This window comes from Saccostrea cucullata, unplaced genomic scaffold (genome assembly GCF_032062105.1).
Source record: "Saccostrea cucullata isolate Sc308-1 unplaced genomic scaffold, CSIRO_AGI_Scuc_v1 ctg64, whole genome shotgun sequence".
In the NCBI taxonomy this organism is placed as follows: Eukaryota; Metazoa; Mollusca; class Bivalvia; order Ostreida; family Ostreidae; genus Saccostrea; species Saccostrea cuccullata.
In genome coordinates, this window is record NW_026937285.1 from 1 (window position 1) to 26,279 (window position 26,279).

General features: G+C 31.8%; 3 protein-coding genes and 1 long non-coding RNA gene across 4 annotated transcripts; 2 read left to right on the top strand and 2 right to left on the bottom strand.

Annotated features, from left to right (window-relative positions):
• The first annotated feature begins 182 nt into the window (after positions 1-182).
• Positions 183-1,367, top strand: LOC134247697 (uncharacterized). Its single transcript, XR_009987916.1, has 4 exons — positions 183-299; positions 417-503; positions 789-1,033; positions 1,148-1,367. It is a non-coding gene; the product is annotated as an uncharacterized LOC134247697 (long non-coding RNA).
• Positions 1,368-4,088: 2,721 nt separating this feature from the next.
• Positions 4,089-9,917, bottom strand: LOC134247712 (phospholipid scramblase 2-like). Its single transcript, XM_062730043.1, has 6 exons — positions 9,513-9,917; positions 7,872-7,949; positions 5,887-6,082; positions 5,268-5,379; positions 4,593-4,689; positions 4,089-4,186 (listed from the first exon to the last, which is right to left on the bottom strand). Exons 1-6 carry the CDS (start codon positions 9,688-9,690, stop codon positions 4,092-4,094), a joined length of 756 nt encoding a protein of 251 aa, XP_062586027.1. The 5' UTR covers positions 9,691-9,917; the 3' UTR covers positions 4,089-4,091.
• A 3,118-nt stretch (positions 9,918-13,035) lies between these two features.
• Positions 13,036-20,174, bottom strand: LOC134247713 (uncharacterized). Its single transcript, XM_062730044.1, has 10 exons — positions 20,048-20,174; positions 18,850-19,162; positions 18,027-18,194; positions 17,384-17,574; positions 16,644-16,817; positions 16,091-16,203; positions 15,798-15,855; positions 15,244-15,480; positions 14,828-14,960; positions 13,036-14,368 (listed from the first exon to the last, which is right to left on the bottom strand). Exons 2-10 carry the CDS (start codon positions 19,158-19,160, stop codon positions 14,272-14,274), a joined length of 1,482 nt encoding a protein of 493 aa, XP_062586028.1. The 5' UTR covers positions 19,161-19,162; positions 20,048-20,174; the 3' UTR covers positions 13,036-14,271.
• Positions 20,175-20,446: 272 nt separating this feature from the next.
• LOC134247714 (E3 ubiquitin-protein ligase NRDP1-like) lies at positions 20,447-25,837 on the top strand. The gene is made up of 8 exons (XM_062730045.1): positions 20,447-20,553; positions 21,150-21,244; positions 21,558-21,857; positions 22,160-22,291; positions 22,499-22,578; positions 23,583-23,824; positions 24,304-24,416; positions 24,730-25,837. Exons 2-7 carry the CDS (start codon positions 21,155-21,157, stop codon positions 24,405-24,407), a joined length of 948 nt encoding a protein of 315 aa, XP_062586029.1. The 5' UTR covers positions 20,447-20,553; positions 21,150-21,154; the 3' UTR covers positions 24,408-24,416; positions 24,730-25,837.
• The last annotated feature ends 442 nt before the right edge of the window (positions 25,838-26,279 follow it).

Below are 26,279 nucleotides of genomic sequence, written 5' to 3' on the forward strand. Positions count from 1 at the left end.
ATATACAAGCAATCATTTAATAATTTTTTATAGTTGAATGCAATGGGCAAGGCCAAAGACAAAAGTGGACATTGTTGATTCATTTAAGTCACATTCTGAATATGTAGTGTAACTGGTACCAGTTGTTAATGTCCCTTGTTTTGTTTTTGCTATAAACAAACCCAGAAGATTTAAAAACTGTTTTGAGCTACTGTCTTATAAAACTTCAGAATGTGACTTGTACAAAGTCTTTGCTTTGATAGAAGCCAAAAAACAACAGCAATCGAAGTGTAATTTTAGCAACACACAGATTTAAAACAGTAAGTTTAATTTTTTGATTTTTATTTAAATTCTTTTTTGGGTCTCCATATGAGTGAAAATTTCTCAAAAGTAACATCACATAATGAATTAATCATTTTTTTTTTTATATTTTTCAGTTGAATATGATGGGCATGGCCAAAGAAAGAAGTGGACATTGTTTCTGCATTCAAATCACATTCTTAATAGAATTTTGAATAGGAAGTGTAAGTGGTACCACTTGCTAATGTCCCTGGTAAACCCAGTGAATTAAAAAATGTTTTGAGCCACTCACGCATTAAACTTCCGAATGTGACTTGTACAAAATCTTGGCTGTGATAGAAGCCGAGAAACAACCATCAAAGTGTAATTGTCAGGAGCACACAGATTTAAAACATTAAGTTTATATTCTTTTCTGTTTAATTGTTTATTGTGTCTTAATGAGATTGACAAATTCAAGAGAGGGACGACAACCACATGCAAGCAACTCAATCAAATTTGTTTATTTTTAGTGGAATATGATGGGCATGGCCAAAGACAAAAGTGGACATTGTTGCTACACTCAAGTCACATTCTGAATAGGAAGTGTAAGTGGTACCACTTGCTAATGTCCCTGGTAAACCCAGTGGATTAAAAAATGTTTTGAGCCACTCACGCATTAAACTTCCGAATGTGACTTGTACAAAATCTTGGCTGTGATAGAAGCCGAGGAACAACCATCAAAGTGTAATTGTCAGGAGCACACAGATTTAAAACAGTAAGTTTATATTCTTTTCTGTTTAACTGTTTATTGTGTCTTAATGAGATTGACAAATTCATGAGAGGGACGACAACCACATGAAGCAACTCAATCAATTTTGTTTATTTTTAGTGGAATATGATGGGCATGGCCAAAGACAAAAGTGGACATTGTTGCTACACTTAAGTCACATTCTGAATAGGAAGTGTAAATGGTACCAGTTAATTGCTAATGTCCCTGGTTTTGTTTATGCTATAAACAAACCCAGTGGATTAAAAACTGTTTTGAGCCAATCCCTCATAAAACGTCAGAATATGACTTGTACTAAATCATTGCTGTGATATAAGCCAAAAAAAAAAGGAAAACAGCAAGCAATGTGTAATTATCAGCAGCATACAGATTTAAAACAGTAAGTTAATGACCCCACCATATTTTTTGTCTTTTCTTGATTATCTCCCATTGTAAGGAGACTTGGTCCTTCGTTTTAACAATTTACCCCCCCCCCCCCTCGTTTACCTAAGGATGCTTTGTACCAAGCTTGGTTTAAATTGGCACAGTGGTTCTTGAAAGGAAGTCAAAAATGTGAAAAGTTTACAAATGGATGGACAGCTAAACAGACGGACGGACAATAAACAAATTGTGATCAGAAAAGCTCACTTGAGCCCTAAAATGAAAACTCATGCTTCCTGAATCATTGAAATACCATACCGATAATTTATACAAATAACTTTTCTCACGTACATTTTAAAAGCAAATTGTGACGTCATAAACATGTAAATTTTGTTACATTTTCTTTAAAAGCTGCAAGAGACACTAATTTTCATTGAAATTTTCTTTCAGAAAATATTGTCAACAGGTATCGTCCACAACGATTTTGAGTTATTTGATTTTTTCATTGAATTTGACACAACATATCCAAAAATTAATGTGGGCGATACCTGTGGACACTATTATCTGGAGGAAAATTACCCTTGAAATGAATCATTTTGAGGCCTATAGTGAAATGCATCAAAAGAGTAATTTCATAATTACGGAATGGTACTTCTTCATGCCATATTTTTTTCCTGATCTATCACAGTCATTAACTCAACTATTATTTCAACCAGTTTTAAAACTTTTTTGAAAGCTTTAAATTTTTAAAAAAACAATACAGTTTAAACCATACCTTCTTTTCACTATAAATGTTTAAACAAACTTTGAACACCAATACTAGTTTAAGTGACCAGACAGCTTCTCTGAAAAACCTAGCAGGGGGAAATTGATCCTTTTGGACAGTTCTAGCTAAACCTGCAAATAATTTGAGAGATTACTTCCATCTTCTTGCTAGATGCTCAGTTTTACAGCTTTCAATTTACCCATTTTGCGACAGGGATGAAAACTTTTTAATTTACATTGCCATTTTCCCTTTAAAAGACAAATGACAAACAAAAAAAAAAATGTCCATATAAAGTATATACTTTATTTTTACATCTTTACAAACAGAAATGAACAGCTAAATATGAACAATTAACAAAGGCATCACTGATTATCGTTATTTTTAAAACTAAGCTAGCAAACTACATTTATAAAAGTACATACATGTGTATATATTGTAACAGTGATAAATAAACTTGATAGACGTAAAAATAATGGGATTTAAAATATTGTTAACAAATGTACAGTTAAGATATGTGGTTTTACATTGTCTTTCCATTAAAAATGATCATCTATACGTGCATGAGAAACATAGAAACAATACAAGTAAGTCCATAGGGTTCACAGGGTATTCAAACAAGAGACATAACATTGAAAACCACATCTTTGGTATAAAAAAAAACTGGATAAACTTGTTAAAGATAATAAAAATTTTAGGAATGTCTTAATCCCAGGGCAATTTTGGGATTTTTATGGCAGTTAATTATTGTGCGGTTTGTACTGTGAAGAAAGCTAAATACCACTACAATATTTAAAATTTCTGTTCAAAACAATTTAAAACAAATACCTTTGGACTATATATATTACACTTTCAATTGTACCTGAAATAAATTTGATTTCCCGTTTCAATCTTGTTTTTAAAAGAAGAAAAAAATCTAATTAAAAAACACACAAAAAAGAAACTGACCAATTAATTGTCAATAAGGCATCAGATAAATTTTATCACAGCTTAAACTTAAATAATTACAGGTAACACAGATCACGTAATTAATATCAACTTTTCTCTCTCTAGCTCATGATACACTCTAGTCTATAGTGTCTTGGTAAAGCTTTGTTTTTGTAATACATGTACATAGTAAAAATAAATAAGAGATCCAACGTGATATGGCCGTAGATCCTACATACTGTTTTGTTGTGTATAAAATGATTACATTTTACCAGGTAAATTTTCTATCAACATATACTTATACAGGGTTATTTTCACCCCATGTTATTTTCGCCCTTTCACATTTGGAAACAAGTTTGCCCCGTTTTAAATTCGCCCCAGAATTTTTTGTTTAAGATATACCATTTACTTTGAATTCGCCCCAGTTTAAATTCGCCCTTTTCCAACTAGGGCGAAAATTTCCCTGTATACAGTAATTATGTAATTATGTTAAAAATAAAACAATTTTTAATTCTTAACATGCATGTACAGCAATGCCACTGAAGAATAAAATTGAAACTTTAAAACATCATGAAACAAGCTTCCAGTTATTGTAAAAGCATGCAATAGATAAAATTTTCAATGAACAATCTAACCTAAAAATACAAAGTGTTTAAAAAAAATTTTTTCTTGTTGCGTAGATGCACTTAAAAATTCTTTCAAAAAGGTTAGTTGCCAAATAACAAGTAAAAATTTTCACAACAATGCAATAAAACACCCTTATCATTGTCCACATAATAAACTTAGTGAATACTCTGAGGTTTCATTAAATACCGGTCACATGTGGCATTTTTATGTGTTGCACACACAGGGTACATATACAAGTAACTGCTGTACTACACTACATGGGATTAAATATAAGTTTTTTAAAAGTAGATTATACACAACAACACTCTCCTGGGATAGTTGTGATATGCCCACTAGTCAATTTTCTCGCCCCCTGGTCGATTTTCGCAGTTACTGGTTCCTGTTCCTCTCGAAGTAGTTGAAGTCGATGAGAAAAACAGCACCCATCAATAATGACTTTTTGAAGACGTCGAGCTGCACGGGAACTATTTGAAGGAAAAAATAAATGATTTATGACAAGCATACTAATGTACATGTATTATATTACAACATCTATTTTTAAATAGCAATGAAAAAAGGAATTTTTTTTAAATTTTAGCCTCTCCTTAAACATTCTTGAGTACTATGCTGGAGGAATGAATTCTATCAAATTCTTTCAAAATTCAGTTTGATACTGAGAATGATGTCACATTATGGTAATTAAGTGAGGGACTATAATAGGTGTATTTCTTTTAACAGATACAATACATGTACAACAAATATACACATCTTCAATTCGGAGATTTTTTCACTATTTCCATCTGAAGTAAGCCTATCTCGGAAATTACAGGATTTTTCTTATCTTTCCTTCCCAACTCTAACCATTAGACAGGCGTTAAAAAAATAACTTACAAGTAATTTTGAAGTCGTTGACAGCTCCCATGATTTCTCGGCATCCTCCCCAGTGTTTGATGATTTCCCCCACCTCCTGCATCTTGGGATCAAACACCTAGAAAGAAAAAAACTCTCACAGGTAAATATAAGCCCTCATGGTCAACCAAAGCTCATGCATAATCAGTACTTACACATACAAGTAAATTACCCGCTAAGTAATAAGACAATATCAATCTGAGATAGCCAGATGGAAAAAGTGATTTCTATACACTGTATATATTCCCTAAATGTTCATTTGCAGAAGGGGGTGTAATCACATCTGTTTTTTCAAGAATGACATACTTTAGAGGTTTCTCTGTTGCTAACTTTTGTCCTTTTGATGCAAGAAAGAGTTTTGTATTGTTCCCTCCATTTCTTGTCAAATCTAGATACTAATAGGGTACAAACAAAACTGGGATGGTAAAAAGTTTTATTTCTACAATCTCGAATAAGGGCTCAGACAAAATTTATGACTTTAAACTCCAATGACCTTGGCTTCTCAAAAAAGATCTAGACCTGTTCATGAAATTATGTAATAAGTATGCCTGCTTGTTGTCCTTGAATAAGCTAAATACATAAGACTAATTTACCCTCCTCCTGGACTTGAACTCTGGGCCCATAGTTGATTACCTGCAATGGCATAGTTGCGCTTACCTTGAAAATAATATCCCTGCAAGGACAGCAGAAGCAGCACTCTCCCTCAATGATGAAATTCTGTTGTCCCTGGCTATCTAGGATCTCAAATTTTGGTTTCCATGGTGTCCAGCTATTGCAAATAGAAAATCAAGCAGTTATGGGAGTGTAAATGCCATTCATTGCCTACAGACTTACCACAATAGACTGTCATAACAAGGCATTTCTCAAACTCTTAATGCAACATCAGTATGTATTGCATCAAGTCTAAAAACAAGGAACTGAGAGTTTAATTTTGAAAAAAAATAAATTCTTCAAAATAAGAAAACAGAAAGCAAGGGCATCACACAGCATGGCATTCCCTTACAATGAACGTATCATTAAAACAATGATTTCCATTTTGCACAAGGACAAGCTAACACACACAAATACACACAATGGCATTACTATATCCCCTCCAACTCCATTGTGAGAAGATAAAAATATGGCTAACCTGAGCTTTCATTAATGCTACACATGATACAAAGTAATTCCTACAGAAAAATACATCAAACTGTGCAATTTGATTTCGCCTTTACATCTTTCAGTTGACCTACATTTGTTTGACAGTTGACCTTCATTTGTTTGACAGTTGACCTACATTTGTTTGACAGTTCCTATGGAGACTCCTGGGGGGCTCTGAATGTCCATTTCCTGTAAGTAGCAGCACCACATGAAAGACGCTTGACATCTAAAGGGGCGGTCCAATCGAATCAGGGGCTGCATGTTGTTGTCCATAATGTCCATGACAAATGGTCTGGCAGGTCCACAAAACTGCCTTGTACAACAGTCAGTATCTGTCGAAAATAAATGCCAGAATCTGTAGAATTCATAACTTTACATATCAATGTGCAAGATACTTTAACATATTATTTTCTGAATGTCTTTACATTATGTCTATGTAAGAAAATTTCAAAGATTTTGATTTTCTCATTGCAAATGGGTGTCCTTTTAAAAACATGTATATATTAGATTGAACTCTATTCTTATCTCTTCAGGAATAACAACACTACTACGGTGAAGTTCAAGGGGCAATCATTTTAACCATGTTAACAGTGAGAATACCTGGGTCCTGGGTCCTAATATTGGTGCCAAATGTAAATTATTTGACCTTCATTTGGGGTTAAACCCAGTCATCCACACATCCTTTGTAATTAATTTTCCTAAAGAGTGCTTTGAATTTAAATTCAAAGCTACACAGCAATTAGAAAATTACCGAAACAATTTTTTTTTAAATTTAGTCTGCATGATTGTTCTTTCTTCTGAAAAATTTCATATTTAATCAAGACATTGTAAAGCACTTAATTATTTTTCCTAACGAGTGCCTTAAATTTAAATTCAATTTAGCCACATGGCAATTAGAAAATTACCAAAACATTTTTTTTTTTCAATTTAGTCTGCATGATTGTTCTTTCTTCTAAAAAATTTCTTATTAATTAAGACATTGTAAAGCACTTAATTATTACCAAAGAACCACTTCTACTTTCAACATCTATTACCGGATAAGTGAAAGTGATGGACACAATATGTATGACTGACAGGATGAATGACCCCAAAAAACCAATAATAACTGCTGTTATAAAAGTAAACATGCCATGTGTGTTTTCATTGTCTGATATGGATTAACCATTTCAATCTTCAATGACAAAAGACTCGTATTAAGACAGGTCATGCAAAATATTACCACTGGTAGAAAAGTTTAACGCATAACCTGAAACCTCTGAATAAGACATGAAAAATGGCGGGGGTCCAGCCAGGGTCAAAAATAGGTATAAAAATTTATAGGAATAAGTTTGATGTGGGACCCTAGAATTGCAGCAAAGGTTTACTTAATATAATAACCCTCAAAAAATCTTTTTGACTCCCAAAAGTTTATAACAAAGGGTCATAATGACCCTTGGTTAAAAAAATTGCAGAGACACTGTAATTAGCCCATATGACTATAGCAAAAATTTCAATTTAGTTAAGAACAACCCTTACATATGGGGCCTCTGGCATGAAAGTTCAGTGCTTTACCAAACAAACTAAAGGGTTAAACCACTAGCCCAAGCTAGCAGGAAGCTGTGCATCACGCACTTCCTGTTATATTACATTTATGAAATGCAGTGTTAATTGTGCATTTATATCATTGTAACTGTTTGTAGTTAATTGTTACCAATACCAGTATTATGTAATATTAATAGACATCCTTATCCACTTAGGTTTAATTATAGATGCACTGCTACATGCTCCTTTTGAACATTTTTATTTCTTATTTGCACTCTGATTGTATATGAGTTCATTCAAAACCTTTCAATTCAAGCTTACATATGGGAAAACGGTTAAATAGAAATGAAAAAAATCAGTACTTCTTATTTGTCTCTCAGATGAGAATTTCAGGTTATTTAAACTACTGATAAAACTAGCCTTTCTCGTGACATATTGATTTATGAATCAATAAGATAACCAAATGCATTGCCAATATGGAATGTTTATTACTTATTGGGTGGCCAGGTTGCTTTTCTGTAGCATTACATATTTTTACTGCTCTGATTACATAATTTGGTAAGAAATCTGGCTAGGTAGATCTAACCCTAGCTGACTTACCTTCTTTGGCATACATGAACTGCTGTTCCTGGTTGTTACAGAGTCTGTATTTATTGTTTCTCTCCCAGCCAACCATAACTGAAAATATTAAGATACACATGACATAAAATCCACCTAGTCCTTGCTCTGACGTACAGAGAAATGAATACTGTTAGTCTGTATACAGGAATTTTTTCGCCCTTGTTTTATTTTCACCCCTTTCGCCTTACCCTATTTGGGCGAATTTAAAACAGGGGAAATCAAAGAATACAATATATAATTAAAATTCTTAAACAAAACTATAATTGAGCAAATTTAAAACTGGGCAAATTTGTTTGCAAGTGTGAAAGGGAAAAAATAATCCAGTATACAGTTATACGATATTATAAAATTAAATTTCTTCATGATTGAAAAATTTCATACATTTAAGTTTTAAAATTAAATAATTTTGGTATATTTTTATATGAGCTCTTCTTCATAATGGGATCAATATGATAATATGAAAGTGGCCACAACCACCCAACCCTCTTCAGCAAATGACTAAGCTTTAAACAATGGTGCAATTTCTGCTTTAACCTAGTTAACAAAAAAAACCCCCACTAAGATAAGCAATAAATTTAAACAATACAATGCTTTCTTCCATTGTTAGTCCGGAAATTAATTCCTGTACTGATCAGTTACAACATAGAAAGATATTTTATTGTTTGTATAAAATGTGTGTTGACTGTGTTCTAAAAGAAATCTGTTGCAATAGCAAGTTTATATAAATAATTGAATTTTAAAGACATCTAATTAATAATTAGATTCTAGTTTCCTTCTCTTCAATGTTTTAAGCTAATCATATGGAAAAATCATAATATTTCCTTCCAGTGTGTTTTATTTTGAAGTGATTTTGATTAAATCAAGGAAATTTTAGTTTAGTAGGCACAATTATCAGGAAATGACGATAATAAACTTTTTAAGTCCACCAATCTTTCTATTGTAAGAAACTCTTGGGCCTGCATTTTAATTCAAAGATATATTTCTTGATGTCAGCACTCAGCAACTGTCTCTATCTGTACTTTTTCTTTGCAGTTATAAGCCATTTAAACATGGCAACAAGAAATGAAATTTTTTTTACTTTTAGATAACCAAACCATGCAAAGAACATAATATGCAGAAAGATAGTTGTATCACTGAGAAAGTCAATGATACCCCCCCCCCTTTCAATTCGCCTATGGATTAAAATTAATACTTTTCAATTTTGTATCACTGAGAAAGTCAATGATACCCCCCCCCCTTTCAATTCGCCTATGGATTAAAATTAATACTTTTCAATTTTTCTATTGTATGTATTATATTTTCCTGATTATGTAATAAGTAAAGGGCAAAAAATGGGTCCCTGAGTTACTTCTAATTTTAACTCTCTCACACTAGACCACACCCACTTAGGTTCCACGGGTGGCCAAGGATGATGTTTTATATAATATAGATAGGAATAATTCACACATCTAACAACGTCAAGAATGATTCTCAAATATTAAAATCTACATGCTCAGTTTTTCGGTGACGATGTGCTATTTATAGAAGAAAACCAGCAGCATACCCATGTTGCGAAATAACGCTACTCGCTGCAAAAGATATACGGGGTGTGTCCGTATGCAATGAAAGCGCGATATTTACCTTCCACTAGGTCCAAATGTTGATGAATTCGAACCTCATCTAGAGCACCGAGGTACGCTAATCCCGGGGGCAGACCCTGTGGCACAACTACACCCTGCGGTAATCCCATCTGAGGCTGTTGCATTTGGTTCGCCATGTTTACTTGTACGTTATCTGGCGAAGCTGTTGGGTTTGACATTGTGACTTAAAAATTCTATTTATACTGACGAATAAACTACGGGGTACCCTTGCACTTCAAGACAATCACAATTTAACCCAATTTCAGCCGTCTTCTCTTATCTCTCTCTCGTTTGATGACTGAATAATAAACATCCGGGTCATTGAGCACTTGACGCGTGGATCCGCCGAAATATGGGTAACATTCAATTGATTTGATTGGGTAGCTCAAATCAGGTAGCGTTTTCGGACATCAGACGGTTTCAATATAGTTCAAGTCCATGTGATTTCGGTCCTAAGAAAATTAAACCCCAAAGTGGCCGTCCGAAATAAGTGTCTGAAAAATAAAAAAAAATATCCTCAATGATTGTGGGTAAATTTGCCTTATTATTTTTTTAACAGTTGATAAAGGATAAAAAAGATAAAATCAGGTAATTTAAAAATTCTCTTTGAATCAAGTGGATGTCAATGATTCGATCTTCAACAAAAGCCATGCATTATAAAGTTTGGCGAATGAGATCGAGTGTATCTCTGTGTTAAACTTTCTTTACATGGATAATAAATTTTGAAAAAAAAAGGGTGGGGAAACATACTCGAACAAGCCCGGGACACCGGTTAGGGGGCAGTAGTATGACTGTGCAGATTCCTTTCAACTTTCGGCAAAAAAGTGGTCGACCCAGCTTAATTCTAGAATATTAATTTTTCCCTATATCGTTTTTTTTTTCTGCGAGCATAATTCAATAATTCAGAGTCCAATTTTATTTTATTAAATCATCTTTTCAAACATTCGTTTGGTTTTTAAAAGAGAATATTAATTTGGCGATATCGAAAAATCCATTTGAATTTTGATGGCACAAAATGATTTTTTTTAATATCAGAAGTTCGAATTTTTGATATAAAAATGATTTTCTGATATCAAAAATTCGAATCTTTGATACAAAAAAATTCCGTTTATTCTTTGTTATTAGAAAATGAATGTTTAGTATAAACCAAAGAAAAATAAATAAAAAGTAATCAAAATTCTGATATCAGAAAATACATGAAAAATATCAAAACGGTGCCTCATTTATATAATATCAAAGTAAATCATCCACATTGACATAAAGACTCTGCACAGGAGACCGACGTAATATTGTCTGGAGCCCAGCATTGTGACGTCATGGCATACAACGTAACAATTACATTATCTTATCTACCAAACAAAAGGGCAGTGTAAATGGAGAGTATAAAAATTTATTTGCTTTTTTTTTTATATGAGAATAGTGCAACTACTTTTATTAGATGTAAGCTTAGTATACTCGATCCACCCTTTAACCCTTGCGTCTCTCAGAATACTAGAACCCCATAATTCGGTTGTTCATTGAGCCCGGCTCGGAATGGATCGAAAACATGAAAAGGCTGCTTGGAATTTTATGCTGTATAGACGAGAGAAACGTATCTCCCTTTCACATCAATAAGTAACAATTCATGTGTTCATTCTCCAATTTAAGCTAGCAGTCCATATTTAACTAATATACCCTACATACATAATTCCCAAATCAAATAATATGCTATAGGAATTGATATCAGTGTGGATTAGTAAGTTTTTATTAATACTCAAAAGAAACATATTTCTTTTAATGTTTGAAAAATCAAGGTCCCGAATTTCACTTAATAATGATCTACTCAGTTATTGCGTATTTGAATTTCTTTCAACCTCGACATATCTTTTCATCAACCAGTCAAACTAAAACTACAGTTTCCAGTGTGGCCAAGGATGACATTGTTTACCACAAAGCAGTACTCTTTTTTGAGTCTATTGCCATCACAGTATAAATCAGTGTGACGGTGTCATCATTTTTTTCTTTTTGCTTTTTTCAAAACTCATTTACTGCTCGTCATCTTCAGATTTTTTTATGAAATAAGAATTTATAGCGAGTAATTATTGGTTTCCTCGATGTTTAAAATGAAACTGGACATGTTAAATAAACTCTGTTATCCTTTATATAAATATAAATTTCACAATGACACTATTGTTATATGAAGTCAATACCAATTTAAAAAAAAATACAGTCTTAAAAATGAATTAATGCATGTTTGCTTTTATTCATTATTTCAACGAGCCGGAAAAAAATTGCACAAAATTGTGTAAGACATCATAAAAACACACACAATTTGAACGCAACAATCAATGTGACGTAACTACAACAAAAGTGGATGCAGATGTCAAATATATTGCTGGTAAAAATCACGACAATTTCGTTTATTTTGCTATTTTTCTTAGGTGTAAGTAGAAAATGTTTATAGATATGGCTTTTTGTAGAAAATCATGGGTGTTATATTGGATTTTGGTGACGAAGTGGTAAAATACATGGTAAGTTGTTTAGCAGAAGTAACACATCTTGACTAAAAATGTCGAGGAAAAAAACCCATCTTTTTTTCATTGAAAATCTAGACCACAATATAATTGGAATATATTAACCCCCCCCCCCCCTTGAAAAAAAATGAAATTTTATGAGTGTTTATTTGAAAATTTAAAACGATTTTTAATTAAATAAAAAAGAAAGGTTTTCTTACAACTACATTTTTGAAATTATGATTTTTAGAATACAAAATTGGAAATCCTCAAATTTGCCTACAACTAGGCTGAATATTATCAATTTATTTCTATATACGTTACACTGTTTTAGAATTTGTTTTAACGAAGATCTTGCATATTGAAACAACTTGGAAACATAAACTCCATATGAAAGTGATTATGGTACATGTATATATTGCTACATAATCAAGTTGGTGATAGTATTTAGAAAAGCTGAAGTCATCACATTTATCAATAAGTTTTGTTGTAAGGTTACCAAACATGTAAACAATCATCTTCCAGCATCAAATTTGAAATTCCATGTCAACCAATTTTAGTCTTATGAAATACAAATCGAAAATGAATCTATTCATATATGGTATATGCAACTAAATGGCTAAACCCCCCCCCATCCCTTTATGTTTTTGAAGTAAAAAATAGACTGTGCATATTTTAATCTTTTTATTACTGTATTTGATTTTTATTAATATCAGGAATTAAAAAAATAATAAATACAAAATTCAGAAGAAAGAAAAACAGCAACCATCTGTTACAAAAAAAGGTGTAAAAGAGATACAAAAATGGAAAGAGATTATGTGTATCAAACAACATATAGATGAATAAATAACAATACTTTCATGGAATAAATAGAACACCTATAAGTTACATGAAGAAAGAAAACAAATTATGTCAATTAAAATATGATTACTCATGATACATGTAAATCTACAAAAGTGTATGCCACATTTTTATTTAGAAATTGTTAATAACAACATCTACTCATATATGTACAAATATTGATAAAGTACAATCCCATTATGTATCATGCGAAAATAAAAAAAAAGCAACTTTCAACATGTACATTGAGCTTATAATGAAATGCAAAAAAATCCCAACAAAAATGGATTTTGTAGAACTGAATGAAATATAACATCAATATTAGTAATACATGTACAAATACAAAGTGCAAATAGTTAAATCACAAAATGACTCTGGAATGTTTTGATTCACAATCTAAGACTTGAAGTCCTATTGGACGGAAAAATGTAAACATGTAATATCAATATACACAATTCTGAACACTTGTCACATTGCACTAAAACCATTTCAAATTTCAGTGATATTTCATAAACACTCACTGACACAAAGTTATTGTATTTAGTAACTGAAAAATTAAGTACATTGCTAAAAATATTTGAAGAAAAACTTTTGGCAATTGAGAAACTGCTATCGGAAAAATTATTAATTTTAAAAATCATTTAATCAAATTCACATGAAATATGCCTAGGTGAAAATAACAGGTCAAACCTTGATTATTGTCGAAACTATTTCTATAAACAAAACCTATTGACGTCATGAATGTATATGGATAAAGCACTACTGTAGCATTAAATATGTGATGTACAACATAAAAATTTTACTAAGATAAATTGTGATGATTCATTTTTGTGATTAGAAAAAAAAACCCCAAACAGATGGGTAATTTTTACATGCCTGTGCAAACATCTTCGACATTTTATAGAAGTTTGATATTAAAAATTGAGGAAAAAAATGTTTTTTGTTTTATTTTTATAATTATTTCAAAGACAAGAAATCTGACTACAATTATCACAAACATTTAAATCATGGTTTTGCTATTGTGCTTTCTCTGACAATATCTCACTCATCTGTTCCTCTTTTATAACCCCCCCCCCCCTTCAAAAAAAAGGACAGGAAAAAAAATGGACGGATTTCACTGTAGTCAAAGTTTCACAATCTCAGGAGACAATATGTGTATAGAGTACCTATATAACAAGTATCTGTGCATTGACTGGTTGTGCTTATTTTATTAAACATTCATTTTCCTACACCACTTTGACTTAGAAAAAAATGTTGAAACATGTATAATTATTGACTTCATTAGTTTAAGACATGCAAAAAAAATGTAACAATTTACTAGAGATACCCTGTTGTTTACTGACAAAAAATGTCCCCAGGAACCCCTACTATTATGACTGTGTCTGGATACTGTTTTGTGAGTTTAATCCCACAATGCATTGGTCCATCCTATGATATGGAGCATCCCCAAGAAGAAGCATATCCTGTGTCCACTTCAGGCGACACCTCTGTTGGTGGTTCCTCATACTCAGAAGGGAAGTACATCCTTAAATTTAAAGACAGATACTGATTACGGGAAGTACATCCTTAACGAACAAATACTGATTAGGGGAAGCAAAACCTTAAATTAAAGACAAATACTGATTTAGGGAAGCACATCCTTAAAATCAAAGACACATAGTGGGAGTGCATTCATAAAATCAAAATCACTGATAAACTAAACAAAGTCATGTTTCAGTAAGAGTTCAGTACAATATGGCATTAAAAATCCTGGTACTTATGAGTTTTTTGAACCTCTACAAATGGGCTTATAAAGAATTCTCAATTACATGTACAAGTACGTAATTTGCAATATTCCTATGTTTTAAACTGTACATATCATAAACTTCTTGTACATGTATATTATTTATTATCAACCCTTGTGCTTCTCTGTAAACATGTTTTAGTGCATTTAAAATTCATGGTTTTACAGAATTTGAAAGAAAATGAATGTATCTTCATGTACCTGATTGTTGAGAGATGGTAACGCCCCATATTTCGTCTGATAGACATATCAATCTTGTCTTCCAGAACAGGTGTACTGTAGCCATCAATGTAAATCTGGTATTGAACGGTTTCCACACCAAAGGGGGGCACCTCTGTTAGTGAACAAAGGGGGAAATACTTTTAAAATGAACTAGCTGAATATAAAATGCATTTTTAAGTTAATTAATTTGACAAGCTTTTAGAACATTGTAAATCTTCCTTCAATGTTACACTTTAGGCATTGACAACTTAGTTGGTTTAAAAATAAAATCTTTTTTTGAGTTATGACAGCTCTGTATTCTTGCCATTTTAGATGTCACTTTTAGTATCCCTCCCCCTACACCCCCCCTTTTATAATTGGTTCATTTATTTCATTCATTCAGATTATTTCCTTACTTGCAAAGTCCATCCATTTTGTCAGTCTCATCATTGTCTTAGACCAGGATTCGAACTCGCGACCATACACTCGGACGGGGACAAACAGCCTGGTGGAGAGATTGAGGGACTTGTAGGGCTGTTCTGCAGATTTGGAGGCGTTGATCTGGAAAAATGTTCTGAGGACTTTGCAGTATCTTGTCTCAATGTGCGCTGGTTCTGAGCTAGTGCAATCCTCATGCTCAATTTTCATGAAACCTGTAAAATAAGGAGAACTCTGAGGAAGTTCAAAATATAGAAGCTCACAAATTTAAATACCCGGTATGCAAGTAAACCAAAAACAACCAGCATTTCTTTTTGTTCTCTTTATCTTGATCATTGTATTAAATGCATTTCAAGTTATATGTTTGACAGAGTATTTTAATGCATTGGTCATTAGCAGCAAAACAGAGCAGGTGCCCTGCCATTTCACTCATTTCAGCAGCAACAAAACAAGATTTATACAATAGTGATGATTCCTTGCTATTTGTATGAGATTTTTTTTTTTCATTATATAGTTACACAGTTTTGCATACCTCTTGAATCCATCACAAATTTTACATTGACACTCTGTAGATTCAATACTCTGATGTTCTGAAAATGAAAACATTAAACAGTAAAGCCAACACCATTTATATGAATTGAAATTCTTAATAGCTATACGAACTGTATGAAATATGAACGATTTTTATAACACATTATGTAGAAAAACTCTGAACATTCTATTTGATTTCTTAATGTAAATGTGGAAGATTTACACAACTTTTTGCATAATTACTAACAATAAGCCAAGAATGCAGTTTGTATCATAGAATTATGAGAAATGTACCTTCTGCTTCCTTAGAAACATGCCCATTTTTGCCACAACCCTTCTGAAGGGCAAAAACTTGATTGATGTTCCAAATGAATTATCAGCAACGTCTGGTTGTTCGTCATGGAAACCTAAAGAACATTACCTTTTCTTTAATGAATAGTTTCACAAAGTAAATTAATTCAAGATAAAAGTGCAAGTAAAATGATATAATATTAATAATTACTCAAAAAAAAAAAAATTACACAAGTAGTTTATGTATAACAAAAAATTATGCTCAATTCCTGATAAAAACATCCCCCTTGTTCCAACAATTCCACCAATTTTTTTTTCAGTGTTAACAATACATTATCCTAATATTGCAAGAAAAAAGTCCAAAACTTGTGTGTGAGTGGGTGTTTTTAACAATGTTCAATAATATTAAATAATTCACAAAAATTAAATTCATACATGTAATTATTTTAAAGTTTTGAAGTCAATGCTGTAATTATACTTGACTATTGAAATTTCAATTAGAAATATTCTATCAGCTTTAGTACACACATATAAATCATATATTTATTATACTTACCGAGAGTGACATATTGTGGTTTTCCTTTGATGTAGTAAATCCTCAAGCCATGGACGACAGTTCTAGTCTTCTGTCCATGTTCTGCCCAGCAAGTTTCATCTGGATCCACTGACAGTAGTTCACCAAAGTCTGTTGAAACTCTGTATACCACTGTCTCCACATTTAGAATATTTCCTGTTTAAATTTAAACAAAAATCTTTAGAAATAAAAAAAGTTAAAACTGTGTTCCTAGTAAATCACCATGCCAATGTATATAAGCATGTATGGAAGATTTCATTTAGAGAGGTAAGGAAATTATACTGGAATTTGATGCCATTCATTAAAGGTTCCATGATCATGTAATAGCTGAGAAACAACTCTCAATCAAATAAATGGGAATAATTTTGTCATAAAACTCAAGTTAAAAAAGGAAATTCGTGTAAAAACAAAAATTTCCCCACATTAAGGGACTGAAATTTTGTGCATTTTAACTACATGTATATTAAAATTATTTAGACTTCTTTCAAAAGAAAAAGAGTGTTCAGAATGAACAAAGGGATAAGGAATCTTGAATTAAAAACTTTCCTTCATGTATTTACAACAGATGGTTCCTTAGACATTATCATTGAAAACCCATGGTCGATCTCGCATATGCTTATTGCCCAATCAATAAACGTATGCAAGATTGACTGTGGGTTTTCCGAGGATAGTTGAAAATTTACATAAACATTTTTCATCCTTGTAACTGTACTTCCTCTTACCTGGCAGAGGGTTCTTCATTATCTGTTTGTTTAGATTTCCAATCATATCTGACAGCTTCACCCCTTCTGATACGTTGATACGAGATTCATACTGTCCCTGCATTATGGCTGTTTGTCGTCCTGGTAAAGCTGAGGTGTACCCAATTTCTTCAACAGGAATGTCAGGGGAGGGTCTTGGTACCAACCATAATCTTTTAAATAAAGAACATGTCTAGTTCAGATAAAGTTTATGTTATTTTGTTGCCTAAACAATTACAGTTGAACCGCAGTGTCTCAAAAACAGATATCTTGAATACCATGGATATGTAGAAGTGAATTGGAAGGCCCAATCACTTATTCTTGAATAACCCTCAACATCATGAACACTCCAATATCTCTAAGTTTTTTATCAGTCAAGATAACAAGGTTTGACTGTAATTGAAAACTTATTTTCAAAACAACAATTTATTCATATATAAAAAAATCACTTACAGATATAATAATTTAAAGTAATTACACTTTTCTCCATATAATTATATATTAAACATGGTGCTCTTTATTCTAAATAAACAAAAACTTTCACTTAAAAAATATTACACTGGCCTAAACACTGACAAGGCAAATTTTGCAATATTTACAAGGTTTGTTACATCAACAAACTTACCTTAGACCTGCTAGGAATATATTAGAGCCATAAGCTGATTCCATGTAGTAAACATGATCTGTATCAATGTTTTCTTCTAATCCAACCTTAAAGACAACTGTTTCGCATTTCCACAGCATCTGGCGTGGATTCTCCTTTAACCATTGATTTGCTCTATCAATTAGTGTCCTGGAAGAGGAAAAGGAATATATTATTCCTTAATATCTAGATTGAATTCATTCAACTGTAAACGTAATACTAATTTTCTTGGCTTTCACATTTTAGTGCCTTTTGTGCTGCTTCTTGCCTGATAAATTTATATACATGCTAAAATATAATTCAAATGAATACATGTAATTTTTAAAACCCCAGTGTGATAACTTATGATTTTACTAATCAACTGAAGAGGGCAGTTGAGCTAAATTTTGAGTGCACTTTTATGTGCACATATGTATGTGTAAAGATCGACCATTTAATTTTATATCCAGAATTTCTTTTACCACTACTTTTACAAAGAAGATTTACATTCTGGATTTTTTTCCCCCTTGGATTTTAGAAAACAAGGCAGTGTTTTCCTCTTTATTTCAAAGCAAAGGATTAGAGATCAATTATAACACCTACAGTTGAGATTGTATGACAAATATTTTTTTAAAAAATCTAACAGGTCTTTACTCTTAGCTTCATTTTTATCAATGATTTGAAGAGGTAAATTTGTAAGGTAGTTGATTTTGAGAAAAAACATTGAACAAGTTTGACTATAATATCAATAACCAGTTAAAAATACAGTGATATATCTACTAATTTTCAAAGGAATATACGTTACTTTGTATATGAAAGAACTGACCCAAATCGAGAGTACTGAGGTGCTTGGTCTTTAGTTTCTGCTCTCAAGAGAAGTTCAGGAATAATATCATGGTGTGTTACTGGTGGAATGCATTCCTTGATTTCTTCGTCATTCATGGAGAATGCACCATTAACTGAGCTTTCTTTTTTCTGTGCTCCTGAAGATATTTCTTGCAGTGGTATGGATTGATTTTCAGGATTTTTCGGAGGTATGTTTGGATTTTCATTTTCTTGGTTTATGCCAGTACTGGAACTGTTTGATTTCTCAACAGCAATATTTTCTTCCTGAATTGGAGTCTCAACACTTGCCATGTCTATAAATTAAAAGAACTTCTATTATACAATTTGATAGAACTAATTTCAGTCCACTACCTTTAAATCTTAAATTTTGAATACCCACCATCCCTTTTTTTTCTTCACTACAATTTTAATTGTAGCCACTTGAAATGAACACCATTTCAAGAAGAATGCACCAAATTATAGGAGCTTAGACACAAATTTTGAAGTAAATATTTTCTCAAATTTTCTGCATAATATCATGACTTATATATTGCAATATTTACATTCGCTGTGTTTTTCTACTAAGCCAACTGTGAAATTGATTTGAATACCATTTTTGTGGTTATATACATATGTGTCGAAATATACACAGAAAACTTGCACTTGTATGATGTCTCAATAAGGCTGCAGTGACATTAGTAAAAATGCAATGATAAAGGGCATCAAGAAATTCAAATATTCATTATATTGAGTATATTTTTGCTTTCAAACATTTAAAATGTAAATATAAAGAAAGTTTTAAGTTTAGTGTGAATTATTGATGTGTAAATCACACAGACTTGCATGTAGGCATATTTTCCATGCAGTCCTAGCTTAATTAGATAATCTAAGTTGTAATAAATTAATTGTAGATTTTTTAAAAACGTTTTTTTTAAGTCAATGGACAGTTGAATATTGAAATGCAAGGAACGACTAAAAAATATGTAAATTGTAATAGATATGGGCATTTTCTTAATATAACCAAGAGTCAAATATCTTTGAATGTTTGCAATAAACCAACTAAGATAACATTTAAATATATTTAAATTTAGGTCAAAATACAATACCAGGATAGAACTTCTATATTCTATTAGAATGGTAAAATTTATCAAGTCAAATATTACCTATTTTTTCTTTCTAAACAAAAAAGTAAGAAATACCTGTCTCTTGTAAGCTTTATCCTAAGAAAATGATCTAAAATATCTGCGCAATGTCCAGGCGTCCAATATTGTTTAGACTTGAAATATCATGTTTTGGAAACGCTCAATGTAACATATCTGCTTGATTAGCTATAGTCAGAATCTTTTCTGGTTAAGCGTTTCAGTGATTGGGGCTACAGACCATTTCAAGTTTTACTAAATAACGCAATAAAGCAGGAGCAAGAGCTTTAAACTTAAAAGTTAATCGACTTCATTAAAATTCTATTGATACAGAATTTGTATACATATGTAAAACTCATCATGGATTGAAGAATATGATTTTAATTTGAATGAATATTTTTGTTGTTGAGAATATTATTGTTTTTAAAAATATAAACTTTTTTCGTTTATTAAACCATTCGCGCATGTGTAACGTGAAAGAGGAAGTGGTCATTTTCGGAATTTTGAGAAAATGACAATAATTGAAGATGCGGGGATTTCGTTATGATTGAGATCACAAAATAGAGGTGAAATGCAATGTGTTTTTATTACAGCATACACAGCGTTCATTAAATTAAGATAATTTCTAAGCATCACTTTGGAAAATGATTTCTATCTGCTCAATAACCGACACTTTTCTTGCTAACTTGGTGACATGTGTTACATATGTAGATCAACTTTACTTGACAACTGATACTTTTGTTTTAAAAAAAGGAAAGATTTAAGATTGGAATTCATTTATGATTTATGCTGTGACAACCTTGATAGAGATTTAAGAGATATAGATATATTATCCGTTCTGTTCTCTGTACCATGTGTACTCTAATAATTCACAATTTGATAAAGTAAAAATAAATGAGAACCAGGTATGAATCCTATCTGTGAGTTTTGAGAGAAAAGCAAGTGTTATGCTCAACTAACAGGTATGATTTTTAGTGAGTAGTGAGTGGTTAGATTCATAAAGCTCATGGGTACTATAGGATTCATGCCTATTTCTCACATCGTTGGAAACCCACGGTCGTTCTCATGCACTTATACTTATTATAGATATCATCATCAGAGTTCTAGGAAGAGTTTTTATTGTAGATATAACTAGTACATAATTTTTCTTAACATATTTCAGACAAGATGGGTTATGAACTCAATCGCTTTCAAGGTGATGTTGATGAAGAACTTGTTTGTCCCATATGTAGTGGAGTTCTAGAAGAGCCTTTACAGGTAATTTGAAATTATGTGATGTAGTCGAGCTTAATGTAAATTTCAAAGAAAATTTATATTTGCGCAAACAAATACTACTGTACTGTTAGTCTGACGAATACAAATTTTTTCCTGAGATGTTGAAAAAAGAGGTACATTGTATTACCTCATGAAAAAATGCCCATGAATCCTTAGCCCTTTTCATTTCCAAGTAAAAAAAAATGCAATATTAATTTTTTTTCTTGCATTGTACAAAAAATGCACTGTGTTCAATTGTTGAGCATATATGGAGCTTATTTACATTACATGTACTTTCTTGCCCATATCTTTTCAGGCCCCGCAGTGCGAGCATGCTTTTTGTGGAGCGTGTATACAGGAGTGGTTGACTAGGCAGCCCACATGTCCCGTGGACAGGAATCCCATCACCCCCAACCAGCTGAAGCCTGTCCCACGGATCCTCAGAAATCTCCTCTCTCGTCTACAGATTGCCTGCGATAATGCTACGTATGGCTGCACGGCTATAGTCAAATTAGACATGTTGTCAGCGCACATACAGGAGTGTGAACATAACCCGAAAAAGCCTGTACATTGTGAAAGTGGGTGTGGTATTGTTGTCCCTAAGGATGAATTAAAGGTTTGTTAACTGTTTATCACTTAAATTCTCACAACACCTTACTGTTGTGAGATACTAATATTTTATTCATAAATGGGACAATATTTTAACAATTTATGGTTATTTTTTTATATAATGGCTAATAGTACTGTTATATGCAAGATTTGAAATTATTTTTAGCAGACAGTCTGTAGTATTTATGCAAAAATGTAGTCTCACAAATAATAATTGACACGCAGGACATATATTCACTTTTATTGCATTAACCATCCCTAAAACTTGAAAACGGGGTTTGTTAAAGTGGCAGATAATTTTATGCACAGGATCACAATTGTGTTCGCGAGCTGAGGAATCTGGTTCAGCAGCAGGCATCAAGGATCACAGAAATGCAGACAGAAATTACAGAACACAAATTAAATATAAGCGAACAAAAGAGGGAACTTCAGTTGTTAAAAGTGAGTTTCTAAGAATATGATTTTACTATAGATACTAGTTTTTTACAGATTCAAATGTGTCAGGGTCATCTACTTGTTTTAGAATAACTGCTTTCAAATTGCAAATCAAACAGTGTTCCGAGACTTTCTTGAATTTTGGCATAAAACTGTCTCAAGGGAAAGTTATAACATCAGTTCATATCTCAAACTCTGTTGAATTTTCTTTAGGAATACATGAGATCTATGAGAGTATCTAATCCAAGAATGAGAGAAATACAGTCAGAGATGGAAAATGCTGACGTTCTAAGGTAGGACCAAATGTGAACAGTCTCATTATAGCATATAGCTTATATCAACACATGTACTGCCTTTTAGGGGCAATCTAATGGGAAGCATTGAAAAACCCACGTTCATGAAATAATATACTGTATCACTGTAGATTCCTTATTTTATGTGAGTATTTAATATTGCAGAATGGCCCTTACATGTCAGGCCAAAATAAAATTATAGTTTGTTTGGAATTGCCTCCCGCCTCATTGAAATGCCCCCTCCTGAAAAAATTTTATTGACCAAAAGTAGGAAGATTTTTTTTTATTTAATCAATTTTTATGCCCATTACATGTATCACATGCACCACACAAAACACTGAAATATAGTACATGTATCAGATCTCTGTAAAATTAGTTTTTTTGTTGATGGTAGATACTTTTTTAAAAAGTCAGAAAATGTATAAATTTACTGTTTACTGAGATTTTATCAAAAATTTAAAATATATCTTCTATTAAAAAAAAATAATAATTTCCCTCCCTCCCTCCTGTGTCTGAAACCCTTCAGGCAGCAATTCCAAACAAACAATTTTTCAAGGATGGCCTCAAATTGTGAGAGCAATAATTTGCAGGTGGAGGGTTGATCAAAAGACTTGATAAAGATTTAAGAACCTTAAAAATCAAAGTGAATTACTTTATTTTGCAAGTGCTGCTTCTTTCAAAATTTCTTGATTATCAATTCCCCACTTATCTCTCGGAATATTAAGTACATGTACTGTAGTAATAGTTTCACAAAGAAATAAGGTATTGATTCTTCTCTCAGTGTTCTGCTAGTGTATGTTTGAACAAATGTCTAATATAAATGTTTAATAATTAATGCAACACCGAATAAAGTATTTGGGAAAAAAAAATTGTTTCAATTAAATGTTTATATGAATAAAATTCACTGTGGTAGTTTACCTGTTTACCGTTTTTTTTTCTTTCTTGAGAGTAAAAAAAAGTGATTTGAAATGATCTATTATTTAATATTTTCCATCATTTTTTAGATGGGTGAACAGTTTACAGACTGCCCGGGTAACCCGTTGGGGTGGTATGATCTCTACCCCTGATGCGGTGCTACAGGCGGTCATTAAGAGGGCCCTGATTGACAGTGGCTCCCCTCCCCACATTGTTAATGAACTCATGGAGAATGCACATGAACGAAGATGGCCCCATGGTCTCAGTACTCTGGAAACCAGACAACTCAACAGGAGGCAGTATGAAAATTACGTCACAAAAAGAATTCCAGGTTTGTGATCAGATGTTGGGATTTTAATTTGAATAGTTTTATTGATAAATGGCGGTTACTTTTGTAAATTTCAATCATGGTACAGTTGGGCTTTATTAAGTAAATAAGAAGTTATTTTTAAATAAGAATGATATAGGGTCAGGGATATATAATACATAACGTTAGCCTTTTCACTTCACTGTAAATTTGCCAATACCTTGTAGCCTAGAAATATTTAAGGTCATATACAAGTCAACAATTATGTTACATATGAAGTTATGATCAGAGAATGTGTATTAGATTGAAGATTTATTTGGAAAAGATCATTGTTGCAGAAAAATATGAAAGTCTTTATATTCTCTAGTTTTCTCTGCACTGATTAAACAACATTTCTTTCTATCAATAATTGTTAGAGAATTTTTCAAAGCCCAGAGGTGAGGAGCATGTTGTGTGTATCAATGAAAGATCAGTCTAACTTTATTCTGAAATTCCAATTTTAGGTAAACAAGCTGTGGTGGTGATGGCCTGTGAAAATGAACACATGCCTGAAGATTTGATAATGGAGCCAGGGCTGGTCATGATATTTGCTCATGGAGTAGAATGACCAGCAAATGTAAGATTTTGACAGTAAAAAAGTTTCTAGTTTCTAACAATATAAGGAAGATATTGCTCTTTTTATCATTATGAAATTTTTCAAAAAAATGTTTTCACTGAAAATATTTTTTGTTAGAAAACTAGATATTTTAAAATTATATGTTATAATCTAGATTTAATTCATTTTTTAATATAATTTTTTAGAATATTTTATTTCAATCTTCCTTGCCTGTTGATGATTTGATGTTTTGGTTAAAATTTCCAAAAATTGTGAGGCATATTCTTTTCTTGAAAAAAAAATGATAATCAAGTTCTATTCTTTTTTTTTCCAGGAATGAGCAAAGATCTGTGATAATCTGTGATTTTTTCTGTGAAAGGGTAGATTTTTAAATGAAGTTGTCAGAACAGACAAGTGCTTTCACATCTAGTAACAGATCATGTTCTAGATTTTCACAAAACGTTATATACATAAATATATTGCTGTGAATGAGAAAAAAAACTAACTGATTAAGTTCAGTGTTATGGACAAATGGTGCATTAATGTTAAAAAATTGACAGTGAATATTACTGGTAATAAAAACCAGTATGTGATTTTTCTGATTCATGTAGTGTGTGTATCGGTATTGTTTGTACAAAGTGTAGACTTCATCAAGACAAGTTTTATCTCTGTTAGAACTGAATGCTGTTTGTTCCTAAATTTATTTTGTTACAGTTTTGAAAAAAGTGAGGGGAGGGAGGGGTTGAGTGTGAATATTTTGTTGATCAGAGATTACTGAAAGGCAAAATGTTTGTATTTAGTGCACTAGTATTTATATGTAACAGTAATAGTGACTTGGTAATGTAGAGTCTTGTGGCAAATTGATAGCAGAAAACATTACATTGAATGATCCTATGTATGTTGACTTCTTTTCCAATTAAAAGATTTAGCAGGGATAAGTTAATAGCAACATAACAATTATTGTTCTCTTATTTAGCTTGATCAATTCATTTAAATTATATTTTTTAATGGAATTAAAATCCTTAGCTAGGTTTTGTGCTTTAAGTTAGAATATCATACGATCAAAAAACAATTCAAATGAATTTCACGTTTTACCATTGAAAATCTGTCACACCCTGCTGTCTTTTACAGATATTTATAAACTACTGTAAATGGATATCATCTAATTTTTTATTTAGATTTTTAAATGTAAAAAAAATTATTGCATAATGTATATGTAAACTTAACTCTGCATCACTGTAATTGCTGTTCCATGACATAAGAGTTGTAAATTTCATTGGTTGATACGATGCAAATGAATTCATTGGTTTTCTTGTAATTTGTAAATACATGAATGTTAAAGTTAATGCATTTACAAAAAAGTCATTGTGTATTCTTGACTTTCATTTGTTGCATTCAGCCACAATTCTTGTTTAGATAAAAATAAACTGATGAAAATAAAACCTGTGTTGTTAAAGTAATAGATATATACTGCAATTTTGATAAGTTTATGGAAGTCAAATACATATCTCAACTGTTTTGTTTAACTAAAGTGGATAAAGGACTTTTTTGCTGATCTTTGCATTGGATCTTGACTATACATGTATTTATATCAGAGACATCTGATAATTATTCTCTGATGTATGGAAATTTTTATAGGAAAAATTTTAGCGATAAAGAGGCATGTTTCTTATGCAGATGTAAAATTTTGCTTGCACAAAGGTATGCCAGTAATTTTAGCAGAACTTTTTATGCAGACTCCTTCAAAACCGCTAAAATTAGCCATTTTTGCACCCAGCTAAAAACTCCTGCTGTAAGATATACTAAACCAAAATTTTTATTTAATTAATGGATGTTTCAAGTATTCTCTTTTGACACATTATGGTTAATGAATTTCATAGCTGA

Coding starts and splice junctions, on each gene's coding strand:
- LOC134247712 (XM_062730043.1), bottom strand. CDS start 9,690: ATGTCAAACCCAACAGCTTCGCCAGATAACGTACAAGTAAACATGGCG. Junction 4,690..5,267: donor GCAGGGATATTATTTTCAAG/GTAAGCGCAACT, acceptor TTTTCTTTCTAG/GTGTTTGATCCCAAGATGCA. Junction 4,187..4,592: donor CAACGACTTCAAAATTACTT/GTAAGTTATTTT, acceptor TCCTTCAAATAG/TTCCCGTGCAGCTCGACGTC.
- LOC134247713 (XM_062730044.1), bottom strand. CDS start 19,160: ATGGCAAGTGTTGAGACTCCAATTCAGGAAGAAAATATTGCTGTTGAG. Junction 16,204..16,643: donor ACCACAATATGTCACTCTCG/GTAAGTATAATA, acceptor AATGTTCTTTAG/GTTTCCATGACGAACAACCA. Junction 15,856..16,090: donor TGTTTCTAAGGAAGCAGAAG/GTACATTTCTCA, acceptor TTTCATTTTCAG/AACATCAGAGTATTGAATCT.
- LOC134247714 (XM_062730045.1), top strand. CDS start 21,155: ATGGGTTATGAACTCAATCGCTTTCAAGGTGATGTTGATGAAGAACTT. Junction 21,245..21,557: donor TTCTAGAAGAGCCTTTACAG/GTAATTTGAAAT, acceptor ATATCTTTTCAG/GCCCCGCAGTGCGAGCATGC. Junction 22,292..22,498: donor GGGAACTTCAGTTGTTAAAA/GTGAGTTTCTAA, acceptor AATTTTCTTTAG/GAATACATGAGATCTATGAG.